The sequence below is a fragment of the Micrasema longulum genome, unplaced genomic scaffold (genome assembly GCF_059751315.1).
Source record: "Micrasema longulum isolate JH-2025_06_02 unplaced genomic scaffold, ASM5975131v1 h1tg001259l, whole genome shotgun sequence".
NCBI classification, from domain to species: Eukaryota; Metazoa; Arthropoda; class Insecta; order Trichoptera; family Brachycentridae; genus Micrasema; species Micrasema longulum.
The window spans coordinates 238,679-259,981 of record NW_028278446.1 but is presented as its reverse complement, the minus strand read 5'-3'; the positions used below and the strand labels follow the sequence as shown (position 1 = coordinate 259,981).

The 21,303-nt window shown below is 33.5% G+C and overlaps 1 protein-coding gene and 1 long non-coding RNA gene across 2 annotated transcripts; one reads left to right on the top strand and one right to left on the bottom strand.

Annotated features, from left to right (window-relative positions):
- Nucleotides 1-1,285: 1,285 nt before the first annotated feature.
- On the bottom strand, nucleotides 1,286-15,070 carry LOC148276207 (peroxiredoxin-6-like). The gene is made up of 5 exons (XM_088234561.1): nucleotides 13,294-15,070; nucleotides 9,784-9,940; nucleotides 7,122-7,339; nucleotides 2,760-2,835; nucleotides 1,286-1,603 (listed from the first exon to the last, which is right to left on the bottom strand). The coding sequence occupies exons 1-5, from the start codon at nucleotides 13,374-13,376 to the stop codon at nucleotides 1,475-1,477; spliced, it is 663 nt and encodes a 220-aa protein (XP_088090687.1). The 5' UTR covers nucleotides 13,377-15,070; the 3' UTR covers nucleotides 1,286-1,474.
- On the top strand, nucleotides 2,843-7,005 carry LOC148276208 (uncharacterized). Its single transcript, XR_015823828.1, has 2 exons — nucleotides 2,843-4,522; nucleotides 5,051-7,005. It is a non-coding gene; the product is annotated as an uncharacterized LOC148276208 (long non-coding RNA).
- Nucleotides 15,071-21,303: the final 6,233 nt, after the last annotated feature.

Sequence of the window (21,303 nt, the reverse complement as noted above, 5' to 3'; positions counted from 1 at the left end):
TATACTAAATATATACAAATTACTTAAAACATATTATGTTTCATGAAAGTATAGAGAGGTTTTTTTCGTTTACACTATACGTAGTCTGTTCAAAAGGTATCGCGATTTTGTGTTTTTTTCAAAAATTATTTATTTATTCATGAATATCTATTTTGCCCCCTTAAAAGTAATCCTCACCTCATTATACACTTATGCCAACGTTTTGTTCAGCTCTTCAGTTTCGGGAACAAGAAAAAGTCACAGGGGGCCAGATCTGGGGAATACGGTGGCTGCGGCATTATTGGTGTGCTGTTTTCGGCCGAAAATTTGCCCACAAGCAACGATTTGTGAGCAGGGGCGTTATCATGGTGCAAAAGCCAATTTTGGATATTTCACAAATTCGGGCGTTTCTGGCGGATTGCTCCCTGCAAATTGCGCATAACTTGCGGGTAATATTCCTTATTGACCGTTCTATCCTGTGGCGAGAACTCATGATGCTCATGCAATTGAAGAAAACTGTAAGCAAAACCTTCACATTTGACCGAACTTGGCGCGCTTTTTTCGGTCTTGGCTCGTGCGGCAGCTTCCATTGGGATGATTAAGCTTTGGTTTTCACGTCATAACCATAAACTCATGATACGTCACCAGTTATGACCCTCTGGAGCAAATTTGGGTCGTCGCTGATAGAGTCCAACAGCTCCTGAGCAATGTTTTTGCGATGCCGTTTTTGGTCGAAATTGAGCAACTTTTGTACGATTTTCGCGGCGACCCGTCTCATGCCCAAATCACTGGTAAAAATAGAATGGAACGAGCCAATCGATATGTTTAGGTCCTCAACAAGTTCTCTAACGGTGATTCGACTATTGGCCAATACTATTTTCTTTACTTCACCAGTGTTTACGTCTGTTGTTGACGTGCTCGGGCGTCCAGCACGCTCTTCGTCGTGGCCGAGATGTGAACATCTCGACCCTCTGAGAACATTTTGTACCACCGATAAACGTTGCTTCGGTCCAAGGTAGCTTTACCATATGTCACAGTCAATATTCGGAATGCGTATATGATGGGTATATTGTGTACAAAATAAATATTCGCGTTCTTACTTGCAATTTACAAACGCACTTACCAGTACCGGCATGCACTATGAGGCCGATTTATTTTCACTCGATTTTCTTTTACAGGATGTGATTTGAACTGAATAGCATCTTAATAAATTTTAAAAATAAAACATCCACCCTTATTTGACCGTATCTTTTTAAAATCGGACATGAACTTCAAAATTGATTTATCAAATAAAAAAATATGAAAATATGTTTACACTGAATTTATTTATAAATATAAAAAAATATTCAAATAAAATTATAATCTTGACTGCTTAAAGATATACTACGTATTTTTTACGTTATTTTATGGCGTAGTATGAAGTGACACAATAACATTAAGTATTTTATATTAATTTTGATTACAAAACGTAATATTATGATTAAACATGTCTTGTTCAGTAGTTTGTGGTTGTTCTGACATACACCTTTCCTGAGGGCATTGAGACTTTGTCAACTCCTTTTGGGAACAGTGCGGGTAAATCTGCATCCGGAACATCGGGAAGAATCATAACCTTCTCTCCGGGCTATCAAAGAAACATAAAAATATTAATCACAAAAGAGATGGATTACATTTCTGAGGAGGAAATATGCAAGTCTATGTATTCACGAGACATTTAAAGAACACGGACCGCTATTACAAACGCTATCTTCATCGTAACTTACAGAGACGGTATACTTAACTTGCCTACTATCTCTATCTACCTCGGTATGCTCTACCGGTCTGTATGTGCATGTTTTCATTACGTCATCTCAGATCAGATCATACTATTATGATCGAATTAAACCAATAGGCAAGCGCTAAAACTATACTCAGCGTTAAATGCTTAATTGAAATTAGAATATTTCTCTTCCATATTTAAATAGGCTTCTGTGTAAAAAATCAGCCACCTCAAAACTGTTTAACATCTTTGAAAAAATAAAATTAAAGCGAAAAGTCCTCGCTTGAACGTGATTTTTTAATTTAACTTTTCGTCAATTGGTTTCGAAAATTTTCGCCTCTTAAAATAATAAAAATATGATTTTTCTGTATTTTGTAGTTTTTTTATTTTTATTTTAATACAATACTACTTAGTTTTCATATAAATATAAATATTCATAATTCAATTTCGACAAAAAATGAGGTACACCTTTTCGAAAGATGAACGACGAAATGTTTGTCTCGGGAGACGAAACTAAACATTCACAATGGAGTCATTTATAAAAGTTCTACATGTTTAAAACAAAATATTATAATTTTAAGAATTAGTAAACTTAAATACTAAAAAACCGACAAATTAAAACAAAAATTATTTCTCAAAGTCCACTCCTGTTTACTGTGCTAAGAACAAATGGAAATGATCGAATTTCAACCCCTCTCACCACTCACTCCATTCCTACGCAAACGCAAAAAATAGGCATTTATTTTTTCGCTTTTTTGCACTGTTGTGCCTGTTGGCCAGGAGACGTTTTTACAGTGGTGAATTTTAAACCAGAACTCCTTAGATTCAGAAAAATAACTCACAAAAATTATTTTTTGTTTTCCCACCAGGAGTCGAACCCGGAACGATTCGTGTGCCAGCCAAGCGTCTTATACAAGGAGTGTTTTGCTGAATTTTTATACAAATTAATCGTAATAATAATAATTGGTTAATTTGATAAACTTTTGATAAATTATTTATTTAATTATTGATAAACACTTACCACCCAATTAGCTGGAGTAGCAATCACTTTGAGTTTATCAGTCAGCTGCAGGGAATCTATCACTCGGAGTATTTCACTAGAAAAAATACTTAAATATTATGTTTTATTAAAAAAACTGCTGCCATCTGATCTACATGGGAGGCCGGATATAATACTCTACTACCTACTAAAAGTCCTTATCTTAATACATATAATGAGCTTCAAATTCAGTTTCACCGCGGAAAATGTTCCATTTTATAACACGTTCATTTACCACTGAAAGAAAATGACCCCAAAATATAAATATTTTCGTAAATCATAGAAATGCAAAATACTTCAAAATTATTTTTTAAAACTAATTTCACCAATCGCTAGCTGGGAAAAAGGCTAGTAGTTAAAAATATTTTAACGTTTCAGTGAGAAAAAAAAGTAAAATTATTGATAGTTAATTTTTGAAATTTAAAAATTGTAAGTAAAAAAGCACTCATATTAATAATATAACTATATTATTAGTCTGACGACGTCTGGCATCTGGGCTCCGGTTACAATGGAAAGTTTACATTTATCTTCAATTTTATCTACAAAGTAAAATTAAGTTTTCTGTATGAAAAGCAGAATATGCATACATTTTTTTCTTCTAAACATGTTCAATTATAGGTTACCGACGAGCTTACTTTAAATGTTCATGCAAATATCCTCATTTTCTTACACAAATATCGATTTTTCTTTATAGACAGTCGAGGATAACTCTGTTAACTCCCCATTGTAATACTGGCACCTGAAGCGTAAGACTGATCACCTTACCTTTATGTTACATGTGATTAAAATAACCTGTATTTGGTTTACCGATGCAGTGCCCTATCCACCAATGGGTGCCAAAAGGGGGATAAAGATGAATAACTTTATGTTTACATTACGGCATTATTATTTCGGCACCATTATCATTACTAAACGCTGCATAGGACACTGCCGACCAATTGCAGCGTATTTATTATTTTAATTTATTAAAAATTAGAATTTTACAAAAACTTGTACTTTATATGAAATTTATGAATAAAAAATAAAAAAAAAACAACAATAAGTTTACTATCCAGTAATAGTCATCTACAAATGTTAAATGTCAATCACATTTTTCTGACATTAAAGTATCGATCAGTCTTACGCTTCAGGGCCTCGATTACAATGGAAAGTTAACAGAGTTATATTCGACTGTATATAAAGAAAAATCGATATCTGTGTACGAAAATGAGGATATTTGCATGAACATTTAAAGTAACCTCGTCGGTAACCTATAATTGAACATGTTTAGAAGAACAAAATGTATGCATAATCTGCTTTTCATACAGAAAACTTAATTTTACTTTGTAGATAAAATTGAAGATAAATGAATACCAGAAACTTAAAAGGGTGTAAGTGCCATAAATAACGAAAATGATTTTATTTAAGAAATGGATAGTATGTGCCAAGGCCAATGTCCTACAGAAGGGTATAAATGCCATTGTAGTACAAATAATATTTTATAAAAAATTCTAAAGATGGCGTTGGTTGTAAGTACCAACATCTGTTTTCCTTTAAAAGGTGTTAAGTGCCATCGCCAGTCATATGCTATTTGTATCAAAATGGTTGACAATGAACCGGTCTCTGTGAATAGTGGTGGCGTTAAAAGACGTAAAAAGGGGGAAAAAAGTGCCCAAGTGGCCCGAAAGAAGCTAAAAGATTCTGGACAAGAATATTTTACATCCAATAGAAAGTTGATTCCTGCAAAACGACCCCCAAATCAAGAGGTTTGTACATTGTTTTAAATCTTCACCGGTTGTCTCTACTAGATAAAATGTCACTCATCATGCGCTAGGGATGTGCCAACCTGTAATTTTCTGCCAACCATGACATAGTTTAAATGGAGTATTTGTATTGAATTCAATTTTTTAAATCTCCCGGTCAGAGGTATTTGGGTGAAACTTTATTTTTACTTGTTTTTAGGAGAGCAAAAAAAAGAATTTAAAAATATATTTTTTATTATAAATTCGTTTAAAGATAATTAAACCTTAATAATTATATTTTCATGGATATTTTCGTAAATATTATTATTAATGTGTAAATAACTATGTTAACGGCATATCAGAAAATAAGTTACGCCCTAATGATTGCAACCGGGAGAAATTACTATATCATTATTACACTCCACCACATTTAGTTCCTCTAGTTTAGTTTCTACTGAGTGATAGATATTGACCCTAAGTCCCTAAGATACGCCCACGGTTGCGTACCTATATTATCTATGTTGCTTTCATTCACTTCATTTTTTATTTTAGTGTATCTGCAAATGCAGCTATAACTGCAAAGAAATACCTTTCGAACAAAAGATGTCATTGTTCACGGAATTCTATGCGTTAAAAAACAATGAAAAGCAATCTTCTTTTCTGATGGGATTAATCCATTTGACAGAAATTAAAAGAAGAAGGCATGGAACCTATGAATCTCCTGCTCTAAGTAGGCGACAATGCACCGCATATTATATGCTTCCAGATGGCAAGGGAAATGTTGTCGGTGTGTGCAAAGCAACGTTCATGAACATTTTTTCCCTTTCTCCAAAAAAGATTCAAGTACTACTCGATAAAAAGAAACAAGGACATACAACCTACTTGGAATCAAGAGGAAACATCAATAAGAAAAAACGAAAATATTCAGACGAAGATGAGGATGAAATTAAACAACATGTAAATATGTTTCCCAGACTTGTAAGTCATTATGGTCGAGCGAGATCAGAGAAAGAATACTTAAGTCCAGATTTAAATATACATCGTTTGTTTAAAGCATTTAAGATATCTTTTCCGGAGTCAAAAGTCACATATAAGTTCTACTCTAAAATTTTTGGAAAGGAGTTTCCGAATTTAAAATTTGGCCAGAAACGAACTGATACATGTGCAACGTGCGACCTCTATGTTGCTAAAATAAATGCCGATCCATCTAATAAAACAATACTGAAGAATCAACTTGAATTACACCATCGAAAAGCAGAAAAAGCAACAAAACAGATGTCACTTGATATAAAAAAATCACAGATGCCGAGTAGTAATATATGCACTGCCGCCATGGACTTGCAACAAGTTTTGCTGACACCAACTTTAACTCATGGGCCCATGTACTATTCGCGACAATTATCAAATTTCAATTTGGGTGTGCATATCGAAAATACCGGTGATGGGTATATGCTTATGTGGCATGAAGCTATTACAGGAAGAGGGGGAAATGCGATAGCATCCTGCATTTACAAAATGTTTTCTAATAATTTTATAAGAAAGGAGAATCTCATCATGTGGAGTGACAATTGTAGTGGACAAAATAAAAATAAAATGATGATATTTTTATGGGCATATCTTGTGTATAAAAAAGTTTTTACATCGATAGAGCATAAATTTTTAATGAGCGGGCATTCATTCCTTAGCTGCGACAGGGACTTTGCTTTAATCGAAAAAAGGAAACGAGTAACACATTCCATTGTTCCTGCAGATCTTGTTGATATGATGAAAAATACTCGTGACAAGCAGCCTTTTAATGTTATTTCAATGACATCACATGATTTCATGGATTTTAAATTGGCTGCCGAAACATTTTTGAATACTACCACAATGCAGATATCGAAGGCTCATCGCTTGAAATTCGTAAGTGATAATCCTTTCGTTGTCAAAATGAAAGAGACCCACAACTCTATGGAGCCCTGGAAAATTGTAAGATTATTGAAGAAGAACAAAAAGTTATCGGATTTAGATAATTATTTCTTACCCATGCTGAATTGCAAGAGCAAAATAACAGAAGATAAGAAAAAAGATCTCAAAAATCTAATACCTTACTTGCACACGGAAGAACATAAACAGTTTTATAATAGAATTTTAGATATACACGATGTTGGGTGCTAAATAGTAATTATACTGAATTATAAATACCATGGGAATTTTCATCGTCGTCACATCACTATTATAGATAGATGAAACAGTGGATGTACCTATTTCTTTATTCTCACTAAGGCACTAACACCTTTATTGCTTTAGAGAGCAGGGCACTTTGGCCCTTTTAAAAGAAACTAACAACGGTACATGAGACTTTCTTTTAAATTATTTGTTTTTTTGATTTTATACTTAGTTTAATATGTCTTTTTTATATATTTTTTACTAAACTACATTAAAATATGCTCTTTTGTTGATTTGGCATAAAAATAAAATAATGTTTTCTTTGAATTATTATGTGTATTTTTAATTTCCCGTCTGCTTTCCGTTTTTGTCCATGGCACATAGAGCCTTTTAAGTTTCTGGTATTCAAATGTAAACTTCCCATTGTAACCGGAGCCCAGATGCCAGACGTCGTCAGACTTGTAAAACAACTTACTCGACGTTTCTGCCAGTGGATGCGGGGTACAGCATGGAGAGGCGGAGTTTCTTGTTGGGATCGATGATGTAGAGAGCCCTGACCGTCATGGCCGTGTCTGGGTTGCTCTTGTTCTTCTCGTCTATCATGTCCAGCATTACCGCCAGCTCCCTCGTCTCGTCTCCGATAATGGGGTAGGGAAACTCCCCGGGAATGTCCAAACAGTATGACTTTATGTCCTGCCGGCCAGAAAAAAAAATCAATATCCCCGACTTTATTATTTTCATTTTATTTGTGTTTTTTGCTTTATACAATACAATAATAAACAATTAAAAATATGTGTCCACACTGGGGTAACCCGTGCCGAGGACACTCGACAATACACTTTGTACTTATTTTTCCGTGGAGCGAACATTTTAAAGCTGGTTTGGCCGAATAACACAATTCATTTTCTTGTAATAAAATTGTTTTAACGATGGATTTTAATTGCATAATACTGTCTAGAAATTAAAATACACGCAACGATCCATGGAAAGACGGATGTTCGGTGTATATCTAAGAGACAAAATAAGAAATGAAGAAATAAGGCGCCGAACCGGAGTCGTGGATATCATGGATCGTGCAGCGAAATTGAAATGGCAGTGGGCAGGACACTTGGCGAGGCAAAATGATGGCAGGTGGACACCCAGAATAATAAAGTGGAGACCGTGGGCAAACAAAAGAAGTGTTGGGAGGCCACAGAAAAGATGGGTCGACGACATTGCCTCTATTGCCGGTAAAACGTGGATGATGAAAGCGGGTGATAGGGAAGAATGGAGACGTTTGGAAGAAGCCTTTATCCAGCAGTGGAGAGAATAAGGCTGCAGAAGAAGAAGAAGAAGAATACTCTTAAGTCTCTTTGACCGAAAGTGGTGTATGTTTGTATTGGTTTAGTCCGATAAGCGATATGATTTTCCCTTTTCTATTCTTCTTACACTTATCCACACTTAATTATGCCACCATTATGGACACCGGGTACGTTACAACTCCTGACAAAGCCAACTTCGAAAATTCAATTTGATACAAGCATTTTGACAATAAAACGTGTGTATTTTTTAATGTTTTGCATTGCTTTACCGGGAATCGAACTCATTAGCGGTAACCGAATGCGCGAATCATTAAACTACGGGGTGGGAAGAACGAAACAATAATCGAGTTCCTAGGTAAAGTGACGAGTAAAGTTTTTACTTTATGTTGCATTGTCTTTATCTTCAAATATTTTTTTTAAAACAACGAGTTCACTCATACAATAATCAAATCTCAATTAATTCAATCTTGGCTCAGATTGTGAGTTTTATTCGAATGAGATTAACATTTGATTTTTTATGCTTACATGCTCTTATAGATTTAGTGTTTTATTTTTTTCTTAAAGTATGCACAATTTTTCTCCACAAATCCTGTAGGAATAGTTGTCATTTCTTTGCAACAAAGAGTATGAATTACAACACTAAACATCTAAGCGTGATTAAAATCACATTTGAATTATTATATTATGATTATTATCAGAATAATTGATTATCAGATTATATGATTATCAGAATAATTTAATGTGTTTCACTCAGATGCATTTCACCATAAGTATTTCTTCTTCTTCTTGCGGTGCCTTATCAGGTCCCCCGACGTTGGCGATCACTACATCGAAAGCATCTTAGTCCTGCGCTACTTCGAAGCCAGGACAACTGCTTATTAGATGTACTCGCCATAGTGATTCCTGGGAAAAGATGACCAGAGTGATTTCCCGTTGCCTTCTCTGGTGGATTTTTCTGTTGGGGTTATCTTCCCTTAGCTGTTTGGTTCTGGTTTGGAGGCGACAGAAACTCGCTTTTCATCCTTTCGCTATCTGCTGTGATCACACCGTTATGAGTGTGATCCCATTGCCCGGGGTTCGCGACGTGGACGCTAACGAGTTGGACTAGACAGTAGTGTTGCCGGTGGAATGCAACTGGGCGTTCGCAGCATTTTATAAAATCACACCACCCAACAAGATGTGACTCACTTCAACCCTACTGACGGTTCGATCCCCATAAGTATTTATTTCATTTTATTTTTCTAGATTTAACGGCACAAGTACCTTTTACATACTTACATGTGTTGATATATAAATGGGTATATTGCATATCTAGATTACCGTAGAGTAAAGTGTAGAAATTTAATGTCTTAATTCTAGATAACACAAAATATATTCAAATAGCAAAATATATGTACCTTTATTTGAAAAACGATAAAATAAAAAAACAAAACATAATTTAGCTACAATACCTACATAATAATAGACCATATAAATAGAAGTTAATATCTCTACCTCAAAATCAGACGGATGCAAATCCCAACATCAAATGTTCAAAACGAACCTAATTTCCTAATTCCCTTTAAAGTTTTTACTTTGATTCTTTGAATCTACTTTATATAAGTAATTCTTAATAATTTATAGCATTGATTTGTATTTTCAGTATCTTAATACATTGGTTCTTTCATTATAAGGCTTACCTTTCTTCAAAATCAATGGACATGATCATAAACTAGATACGAAAATCGAAATGTCATTTCATCAAATTCCGGATTTGCATCCGTCTGCCACTGGAGTACAGATATAAAAACGAAAAGTTCACGAAACATTGTAAAACTCTTAAATTACAAAACATACATTGACCCAGTCGACATGGCTGTTCAGTTTGTCACAAGAGTGTGCCAACAACTTCACTCCTCGCTTCTGGAAGAGGGGATAGTGCACTGCGATCCTGCCCAACTCCGTGGTGCACACGGGCGTGAAGTCAGCAGGGTGGGAGAAGAGGACGCACCACCTACATAATGAATAACAAATGCTTATATTAGTCAACGGGCAAATTAGGTAACGTGGGACGAGGACGACCCAGAAAGACGTGGCAAGATCAGGTAAACCAAAATTCCAAGTCTGGTCACATCAAAAGCAGACACAACCAAAGGGCAAGTATGAAAGGATGTATGAATGAGGAATGCAATCAGAGCTATAACTTGAGTGAAGAATGGGCCCAGTGCACGGAATGCTCCAAGTGGTACTATGTTTTTTTTTTTTTTTGTTGATAAAAAGTTGTTTTTAGTTGGATTGAAAAACTTAATAGATAACCAAACCCGACATATTTTTCTTTCTGGGCTCCAAAACCTGTTATAATAAGCTAAATTGTGGAAAAAAATCCACAAAATTGCCTTACGGTATCGGCTGGTAAAATGTAAATGAACAACCATTTCAAATGATTTTACTTTATTATTAGTAATGTCTGTGTTCCGGAACCCTGGGGTGGTATTCCGAACGCGTTTACAGCGCGCTATAATCCGTATTTAGTATGTAGAAACGCGCTATACCGCGCTATAATTTCGTTTGATGAAAATATGAAGAATAGAAAAAAATGAATATTTATTTTTTTAAACATGTTTAATTACAGTTTATAGCGATAAAGATAGCGTATATAATCGCGGCCCTGGACTGACACCTGAAGTATGAGGCTAATCACTTTACCTTCAAATAAATTGTGATTGAAATACGCTGTATTTGGCGTACTAATGCAACCCCCTACGCACGACTGAATGAGGGTAGGGAAATGATGATGCTGATGATTTACTAACTTAAATTTAATAAGTAAAATGTATGACACAAAGTTTTATTGTTATGTTATGATTATTTAGGTGTAAACAATGTACTTTTTATAAACCGGAATTATCATCGTAACATAAATACTGTTATATATTTCAAACCAATACGTTATGTGAGCAATTCAATCAAAATATGGAGACAACTACCATACTCAAAATACTGATGATTAAACTAACTGGTACAAAATGAAAAATGAATACAAAAAAAAGTATTTTGAGGCGCTGCCCAGAGCCTTGTATGTGAAATAATTATTCAGCCTGATGAATCTCACTCATATCAATAAGGTTTCAGATCTTTTACTTCACGTACATGATTTAATTAATCAAAGAATAATTTATACATTATACACCATATTTTAATTATTATTTCAATCATGTTTTTGTATCAGTATCTATTAATGTCGATGGTTCTATTATTTATTATATTTGAATTTTTTTATATTATTCCTTTTATTGGATTGTTATTCTCTTTTTTATTATTTTATTTGCGATTTTTTCGTTTACATTTAGTACATTTTTTAATTACATATAAAACAATATTTACATTAAATTGCTGTTGTAGGTTTCACGTGAAATTATTATTTATTTTATGTTATTTATATATTTTTTTGTAAATTATTATGGCTCACAGCCTTAAAAGCCACGATAAGTTCATGAATGTGTAAACAGATCGCTTACCGGCAAAAAACGTGTCACAACACACAATAATTACGTTTTGACATTATTATTCAATTCAATAGCGAATGTTTCATTTGCTCGGCTGTAAAAGTTTCGTTATTATGTTGCTCTTGGCTGCAGAGATATGGCACTAAGTTCTATTTTTCACTGAGCCGTTTTGCTCACATCACCGGCACGAAGAGTATCCTAAATAGGATACTACTGTATCAGCACAAATGTGCTGATACAAAGTAAACGTGTGTTCGGTTACCAGAAAAGCGTATTAATGCGTGATGTGACTGAGCATCGGTTAGTTTTAAAATATAATTACAGAATTATTACGACGAAAGGTGTCACAAATTATGTTATGACAGTTTTTTCAGAGAAATAGTATAATATGTATTTTTTTTCGGAAAATAGACTTTACCTGTAAAGGAACTCTTTTTTTGGTCTGTTTGTAATCTATGTTCTAGTTTAAAAGAATGTAAAAAAGACAAAACACATTTAATAACCTTGTTAGAGTAAAAAAATAATATTTCCATGAGTTCAATGTTGTCTTAGGTCTTTCTTTCTGCATGAAATGAACTCATGTATATTTTAAACAAAACGCAATTCTAGAGCAGAACACCATCCATTCTCATTGTGAACGTCCAAGCATCGTAGATATTAAACAACTTTCGCGTAAAGGTAGATTGATATTGAGCGGATAAATATTTAGTAAAATATTTACATTTAGCTCTAAGAGACTAATTTCCATTTATTATTTTAGATGGATGTCTGATCTGTCTGAGCATATTGGATTTACGACTGCAAAATCATTAAATGTTTCTGAACTGAAGGCTTTTGAATTAGAGCAAGATGATCCTACAAAGCTGTTTTTCAAAACTTCTTATAAATATGATCACGCGAAAAAAAAACCTGAACCAGATTACACTCAAACACGCTTATAAATCCAAACCGAAACTAAAAGAAAATAAAATACACCGCTGCACTTGAATGTTTTACTAATAAATGTAAAAGCCAGTAGAGCGTATAAATAAATAAATAAAACAAAGGATCTCTTCAATTTATTGTAAAAAAAACATATTAAGCCATATTTATTTATTTATTTATTTTGTTCATTAACGCCCAAAAGGCATTTACAAAAAATAAAAATAAAATACATGCTAACATACTAAATAATAAACACAGAATATACAGAAAAAATATGCGAAATTAGTTAGAAAGGATATAATAAAAAGTTTTACAAAGTAAAAAAAAACAATAATAACAAAGGTATGCAAGAAAAAACAGTAAGCATATTAACGAAAAATGCAAAGCTTATGAAATAAATTCTGTAAAGCAAATACAGTAAATAAAGTGTTACGGTAAGCAAGAAAGACAAATTTAAGTTAAATTAATAAACAACCAAGCATATATTATCGCGAAAAAGGGAAGAAATAAAAATATGTAAATATGAAATTCGTATTTGCCAATACTACAATGCAATTTGATATAAAAGTAAAAAATAAAAAACAAGTGTGAGGTAATAAAAATAAACAAGTAAGTATTTTTTTAATTTATGGAATTGAATTGTCAATAATAGTTTGACGAGTAGCTGCAAATAAATTTGATATTGTGGACTTATAAGATAGTAAAGAATTGGACAGAATGTCTGCAGCCGTTCCATAAGTGTTATATAAATAAACAAGCCATTTGTAAACAAAATTTGAATGATGTAACTCGTAGAATTTTTACATAATCAACATGGTAAATATAAAAAAATATAAATATCCCATTTTCTCGAAATAGAGGTTTTTGTGCTATGACACTTTTTTGCCGGCAAGCGATATATAGTTTTATATGAATAAGTAAATAAAATTTCACTTACGAATTTCCCAGCCACGAGTAGAATTCAATATTTCCCTGGGTAGTTTGGGCCTTAAAGTTTGGCACTGTTTCTCCTAGCCTCATTGTGGTGGATCAGCTTCACTAGAATGTAATGTAAATAATAATATGATATAAATATCGTAAGACCGACGTATGCAGCCTGCAGTTCTAAGGTAGAGCAGAGAGCAGATACTGAATAATTCACTACGCACTGTGTGTATATTTATTTATGTTGCCCGTCGGAGGCTTGGCTGACAAACCAGGCGCTCTTAAACTGTTCTAAAAAGATTAATCAACGAGGAAGTTCGACGGTTTTTAATATTTTTTTGTTTGTTAATAGACTATCAAACTAAGCCAAAAAAGTTTTTTCATTATCATGTATCGTATTATCATCGCTTTGATTTTTCAAAGTTTTGTAATTACACCGCCCGTGACGTCGCGAGTTGTCGTCGGTGAGTTGTGTTGGCATTTAAAAGTAGAACCCCGTAGCTGTTAAAATACACTAAAAGTTTTAAAAATGGCCACCCTTAAACCGGAAATCTATCTAGGAGCTGGCAGTCGACAAAGAGACCAGAAGGCTGTTTTTGGACGCCATTTGCTCCAAGTAAATAACGTACGTGGGATAATAATGTTGATACAGTTATTTATGGTATATCGGTGCATAGGACACTGAATTGGTACACCAACCGTAGCGTATCTTGATCATGTTTGTTACTGAAGGTAAGATGATCTTACGCTTCAGTTACCAGTCTGGGGGCCATAAAATATTATTGTGTAAAAACACATTTTGAAATAAATATTTCATATCAACCATGTCGGAAATCGAACCCGAGACCTCTTGCATGATAGCCAAACGCGCTGACTATTTGATAACGAGGTGGACAATATCTTTACAGAAATATATACTCAACCAATTTATATTATTACGTACAAAATACAGTAAAAAAATTATAAAAAATTATCTGCCCATATTTTGAGAATACCTGTAGTGTCGTGTTAACGTACGTGACTTTGTATATGTTTACTACAAGAGGCACCGATTAGACTCCGTTATATTTTTATCCAATAGATTACAATGGTGACCCAGCATATTTATATCATGTCGATAACACTCACTTGTCACATGTTCACGTTTTTTAAATTCAAACAAAACTTTGATGACTTAATCCGAAAACGAATAAATAATGTTTTTCCGGATGTGAATATTTCTCATCTAACAGAAAATTCAAATTGCGGCATCCACTTTTTATTTCGACATGAGATTTCAAATCCATACACATTATTTATTACTCTGAGGTTATAATATATTATCGCTGGGAGATCCCGTGCCGAGGAGTACATTTTACAAGTTGTTTAACTAAGTTGGTACTTAGTTTATTTTATTTTCGTATATGTATATACATATATGTATGTACATATATGTAGGTACAACTGTACATTGGTATATTGCAATGCCCTTGCATTTTTATTTATTGGGGAATTATACGGGGGCATTATTAGAAATAATATATACATTGAACAATCACAAAGTCAACTAAACGATTCCACAGATAAAAATTATTAAATGCATTTTTTTAAATTTAATAAATGCTTGTGTGTGAATGTATGAATTGGAATGTGCAGTGAGGGGAAGGGATATAAGAAGGCTTAATAAGAAATTGGTTATTACATTTTTTATTTCGTAACATGATCATGCAACAGTTTATATTGTAATTATTATTTAAAAGTATTTTCAAAAAATCCAATTGTGCCATACAAATGTACAATATAATATAAAACAGTACAATGGATTAACGTTTATAAAAAGTTAAAACAACATAAAAACACGAACATATTAAAAAAAAAAATATATGTACACATATATTTAAATATATATATATATATATATATATATAGTATGTACATGTAGACAAGAAAAAGGCGGTATAGGTATATAAAATGTTCTAAATTTGTTGCAACAGAAAGAGAAAACATTTTTGAGAAGGGAATAAGAAAGTCTAGGCATTTATAGGGCTTGTGACCTGCCATTGGTTGGTTTAAGTGGCCATTTTACACACTGTGTATCTTTCGTTATTCTGCCTATGTTTAAATATCTACATTTCCTCAACTCTTCTTTATGTTGACTTTTGTAAAGTGAATGAGCTGAAACCTTTATCGTTTGGGTAAGATTCATACGGCCGAACTAATTCACCTACTAGGCAACGCCTGAAAACAGTTTTCCATTTTTTATACTTCTTATACCAGTCTGACGATGTCAGCCATGACGATGTCAGCCATGACGAAACTCGGTCACTGGTTATAAATTATAAATAAAATTGGAATGAAACTAAATACTTATTTTTATTATTATAATTATACTAGTTAGTTTAATCAACACTGTTTTTAATTCGTCCAAAGATTTTTAGGATATCTAGCTTGTCTAAAAACATTTGGACGTACTCAAAACATTTTTGATATAAAATATGAATTATTATGTGTTTACCTTTTATTTATTAAGAAACTTTTTTTACAAAAAAAAACTAAACTAAAAAACATATTTTACCTATTATACTAAATTTGGATTTAACTTTGTTTTAGATCGGTTTATTATTATATTATTCTGTATGTTGGAGCACCGATTGTTTGTTAATTTGTTATTAAGAATCATCATGGAGTCGAGTCGGCCATGGATATGAACAATAAATTCAATATGCATTCCATCGCATTGTGTATTGATGTAAATATTATCATGTATACCTCTCGTGTGGAATGCATTTCTACTTAACTAGAGAGATAGAGTGTTTTTGGAGCAATATTGTTTTGCTTAGGATACAACACGAAATTTTAGACGATTTCATTTATATTCACCATTAAAATCTAAAAAAATGATTTTATTTCAACTCGTATTTTAAGAACTTAATTTGAAAAAGAGGAAAAACGAAAAATGAACATCGAACCGAGGTTAAGGCTTAAAACTTCGAAAACACAAAGAAAACATTCATCGATTCCGGCATTTGAGAGTAGGAATATTATCTAATCAAATGTAGAATTCTTATAGTAAGTAACATTGATGGCATATTACTGTATTTTGCTCTTATACGGGATTGTGTTATTTTAATTTTACACCTACAGCCTAAGAGTAAATGTATATATTGTCTATAATCTAAGCCTACAGCATACAAATTTAGGAGTTACGTTTCATACTCGTTGCCAAACGTTAAATGCTGTTTTCACCAAATCCTCTTCTTTTTGTTTTATTATTGTTTTTCTAAAAAACACACAAAAACCATTTTAAAAACGTTTACTTTTCTTTATCTTAGATTAATGACATAAATCTTGAGATACATTTTCTGTCATTTACAAAATCTTTAACAATTTGTCACGAGATTTTCTTTCGACGTTTCCTTTTCCGGGTACTTCAATTCTGTGTTATATTTTTATCATTAAGCTCAAGCAAATTTACAGATGGTTTTAGTTTTTAAGATACTTAATTTTTGAAAACCTTAATTCATAATTTGGGCCATATATCAGGCGTTGGTACACCATTTTTAAATTTGTACGTACGCGAATTTACAGATGTTTTTAGTTTTTAAAAGACTTCTTTTTTAATTCTAAATTTGGGTCAAATATTGGGCGTTGGTACTCCATTATATGATTTGTACGTACGTTTGTAAATTTGTGAAATAATTATATTCAGTGTAAACCAGTCCGGTTACCATATAACCATATGGGGCGTTGTGACCTACACTAGATGCGATACCAATTTATTAATAAGAACGTTAATCAATGCATAATTATTATAAATGATTACAAAGGTATAGTAATTGTATTAATATTATGAATAGCATTTCCATAATACAGAATATGAAGGTAAACATATCTAATTTAGTAAGCAAATATAACTTAATCTATGTCCGATACCAATGTGGTATCCACAAAGTCTCTCCAGACCTTCCCCGCTTATCCCCACAAGTCAGGTCCCTTTCAGACGAGAATTGTCTACTCCGAAGACTTTTGGGGACTAAAGATTCTTACAGTGGTGTAGTCAGGCTGGAGCGTACCCAAATGGCGCTCCGGCACTTTTTATCTGAACGGAGCGGCGCTCCGGCAATGGTCAGGAACAAATATTACGTTTCAAAAAAATATCTACTTATGTGTCTTCAAACAATTCGAAATAATAACAAATGTATTTATTGCCGATACCCGACAAATGTCTAACCACGTGTCATTGCACATTGCACATGTTGCCATCCCATCCATTCAAAACAGGAACGGAAGAATTTGAACTAGGTACCACCTAATTTTATGATTCTTTTTAAAGATTTCTGCCAGTGATAATAGGTTGGAGATTCTACTGCTTTTAAGTGTTAATGTTTTATTGACCTACCAATTATATGAAAGACTGTCTTTTGAAAATACCGTCTTTTTCTCGTAACATTTTTTTTAATGACATCCTATTTTCAGTACACGCTTTTACAAAACACAGATTTTATGTTTAAACAATAAGTACCTATTTCGATAACTTTCATAATGCCCGGTCATATAAAGGTATCATCGCGTCGCGTGGTTTTTGAGAGTGACATTATTTTTAAACTGTAATCTTTGCAGAACAATAGATCGTGTTTTTTTTAGTAATAAACATATTTTTTATTTTATTTGTATATTGTGGAGGAATGCAGAAACAAGCACATGCGGAATATTGAATATTGGCTGCAGATGACTAGGAAATTTCATTTGTGATAAACGCGAAAGGATATTAATATACTCGTTTGTACCTAGGTACCTAATAATTAGAATTTTTATTCTCCTAGATACTCACAAAACGGTTTTTTTTTGTCAAATGTACGGTAGATAATAATATATAGAAACAAAGGTGTAAAAAATCCTTCACAAAATTATATATGACGAGCTGATGATACCTCCTTCAACCCCCACTTTCCCCCCTCTAACCGCCCCCCCCCCCATCAGAAAACTTCCCTCCCTCTTCACCTTAGTAGTGGTGGTGCTCTCCGGTACTTTTTTATTTAGGACTACACCACCGCTAAAGAACCTAAAAGCCGGGTGCCTTGTAAAGTAAACAAGCGTGGTTAAGGCTCTCGGGAGGCATCTACAGTACAAAGCCCAGTCAGCCTTATCGCCTCCAGTAGTTATCCAGATTAACAATAAAAATAGTTTACAAAAAGAAAACAAGACAAAAAATCACGTGTTCTCGTGGAATACAGAATACTTGACAGTTTTTTTTATTTTACTGGCTACTTGAGAGTCAAAATTATGAAAAAGTAAATCTGGTGGAGGTCAATTAATTTCGTGGTGTATCGGAAAAACCGTTTGCTTACCATGCCAGAGGTTTCCGATTCGATTCCCGGCAAAGTCGAGATGAAATATTTAAGTATATACTATGTATATATATGTGTATCTGTGTATGTATCAATAGTATATAAGCTTATATTTTATTTGTCTGTTCTTTCTTTTAATTTGTAAATAATTATTATGTATTAAAATGTCATTGCCTAGCTTGGAACGGGGTATGTACCCTTCTTAGCTGGGCAAAATGTACAAAAAAAATTAGGTAATATTATAATATGTATAAATAAATAAATAAAATAAAAAATATATATAAAATGGTTTTTCACATCTGTGTTTCATATTCCCCGGACTGACGCCTGAGGCGGACCTAAGACTGATTGACCAGCTTTGGTTCATATAGCAAATTATCGAGATACGCTGTGTTTTTTGTACCAAATGAGGCTGAGAGAATTCATCAAATAAAACAAACAAACAAACAAACAAACAAACCATTGCGCTGTTATTCCGCAGGGACATGGAGATAAAATGGAACGCCACATCACTCTGTTTTAACCATAGAATTAAGAATAATCCAGAAGAAGCGTAGAATCATATTTGAATACATAAAACTGTGTCCAAAAATCCCCCCACTTTCGCCGCACGCATGCGTGAAGTCGCCGCGTAATGCTGCCAAATGAGAAAAAATATAATCACAACACAAATGTAAGGTTAAAAAAAAGGAATTTGTTAATTTCTCTAAAATTTTATTGTGCACGCGGAAACATTGATTGACACAACGGAGTAGATAAGTAAAGAGTCATTTAATAAGAATAATTTAATTATTTAACTTTCAACTTAAAATATAAAACAAATTTTATTTTACATAAAACGGACATTTTTATATAATTTTAAATAATATTTGATGTTTTAAAGATAATGTCAGTCAAATGTCCACCACGGCGTTGTTTAATCCGAGGTCCAATTTCCATTAGTTCTCTCATTAGATGATCAAAGTAGGGTAAAAAAATTACTACCCTGGCAAAACTAACGAAATGCTCATTTTGTTTTCTTTGAAAATCTTACCGATGGAAAAATAATTCATTTTTTAAGTAATGCATTTGCTACTTACACGTGCATTTGCTAATTACACATAAAATGTGATCCTATCCTGTTTCTTCAAGATCCCAGCAGTATTTCTACACTTTAAAACGACACAACACGGCATAGTTGAATTCGAATCGGGAGTTGCGTACTGAGCGACGTCTACAAGGGGTTAAAACGTAAAACTACTCTTTTAAGAGTAGTTTAGTCGCCTTCTGTTTGATGCGCGTATGCGGTTTCTGGACTATTCGTAATTCTATGGTTTTGAGATTCATTTTTGAACACTAACAAAAAAAGTACTGGTATTTTTTTGCACCACAACAGGTCAGAAAGACCTATCAGAGTTATCTGGGAAAAATCACATTTATTTTTGGTGATCTCATCGGGAATCGGATTCGGAACCCTCCGTGAACGAGGCAAGCGCTTAGTCATTATTACACCACGAAGGGCGCCATTGCGTTATTTAAAAACAGAACTAACAATATCAAGAGTCTAGTAGACGGGTACAATGCAGGTACCTACTATGAATTTTTATCATTTCTGCTTACAGAGAGCGGATGATGGTTAGGTTGGTAATTTAAAATAATATTATCAAAATGAATCGCCTATAATAAACAAAGTAGGTACATAGGTAGTATAGGCTCTTAAATCTAAGAAGTTGATTCATTCGTATCAAAATGATGAAAACAATGAAATGTAATTAAAGTCGCATTATAACCACGTATCTTTCTTATTTTTGGGTAAACAAGATATTTAACTGTTTTTCTTTCTCTAGACGCCTGAAAATTAAGATAAGATACCCATTGTACCTACCTACCGTTTATTTTATTTGCCATTTGTGTTACTAAGGAAATATTGCTTAGATACTGCCGTACTATATTTGGAAGAAATCAACATGATTGTTATCTTAATAAGTATTTACATGTTTACATAATACTACCAGCGTCGTAGCTGGGGGCTAGCCAGGCGGGCGGCTGCCAGGGGCGCAACCCTCGGGGGGGGCGCACTTTGCAGACCCACAGCCTTCTTTTCTCTTTCTCTTCCTAGAAAATAAGTATTGTGGGGGCAAAATTGACTCAAAACTTACGACCCTAGCTACGACGCTGAATACTGCATAACTCTACTACGTTATTAATAAGTTATGAGTAACGATAAATACGGGACTCACTAAATCTTTGGTGTCGACGAGACAGAAATATCTGGAGTTCAAGATCCATTCAAAATATTATCAAAAACAGGACATAAGAAAGTTGGAACCATCACTTCTTGGGAAAGGGGAACAACTATCACTACTGTTTGCGCTGTGAGTGCCATTGGAACTTATGTGCCATCTTTATTTATATTTTCAAGGCAGCGTCATTCTCCTCTCTTTGAAAAAGACGGCCCTCCTGGAGTTATTTACCACTGTCCGAAAAACCGATGGGACCGTTTTTTTTAATGGATGCAACAATTCAAAAATGTGTAGTAAGATATTGCTGATCTTTGATAATCACAACAGCCACTCGACGTTGGGAGCATGTGAGTTTTGCAAAAAATATCACATCACAATGCTGTCTATACTATCGCGCTCATCGCACCGCCTACAGCCACTGGATTCATCGGACCTTTGAAAAAGACATACAATCGTAAGTGTGATCTTTTAGTG

Coding starts and splice junctions, on each gene's coding strand:
- LOC148276207 (XM_088234561.1), bottom strand. CDS start 13,376: ATGAGGCTAGGAGAAACAGTGCCAAACTTTAAGGCCCAAACTACCCAG. Junction 9,941..13,293: donor TACTCGTGGCTGGGAAATTC/GTAAGTGAAATT, acceptor TTCATTATGTAG/GTGGTGCGTCCTCTTCTCCC. Junction 7,340..9,783: donor GCCATGTCGACTGGGTCAAT/GTATGTTTTGTA, acceptor TCTGGCCGGCAG/GACATAAAGTCATACTGTTT.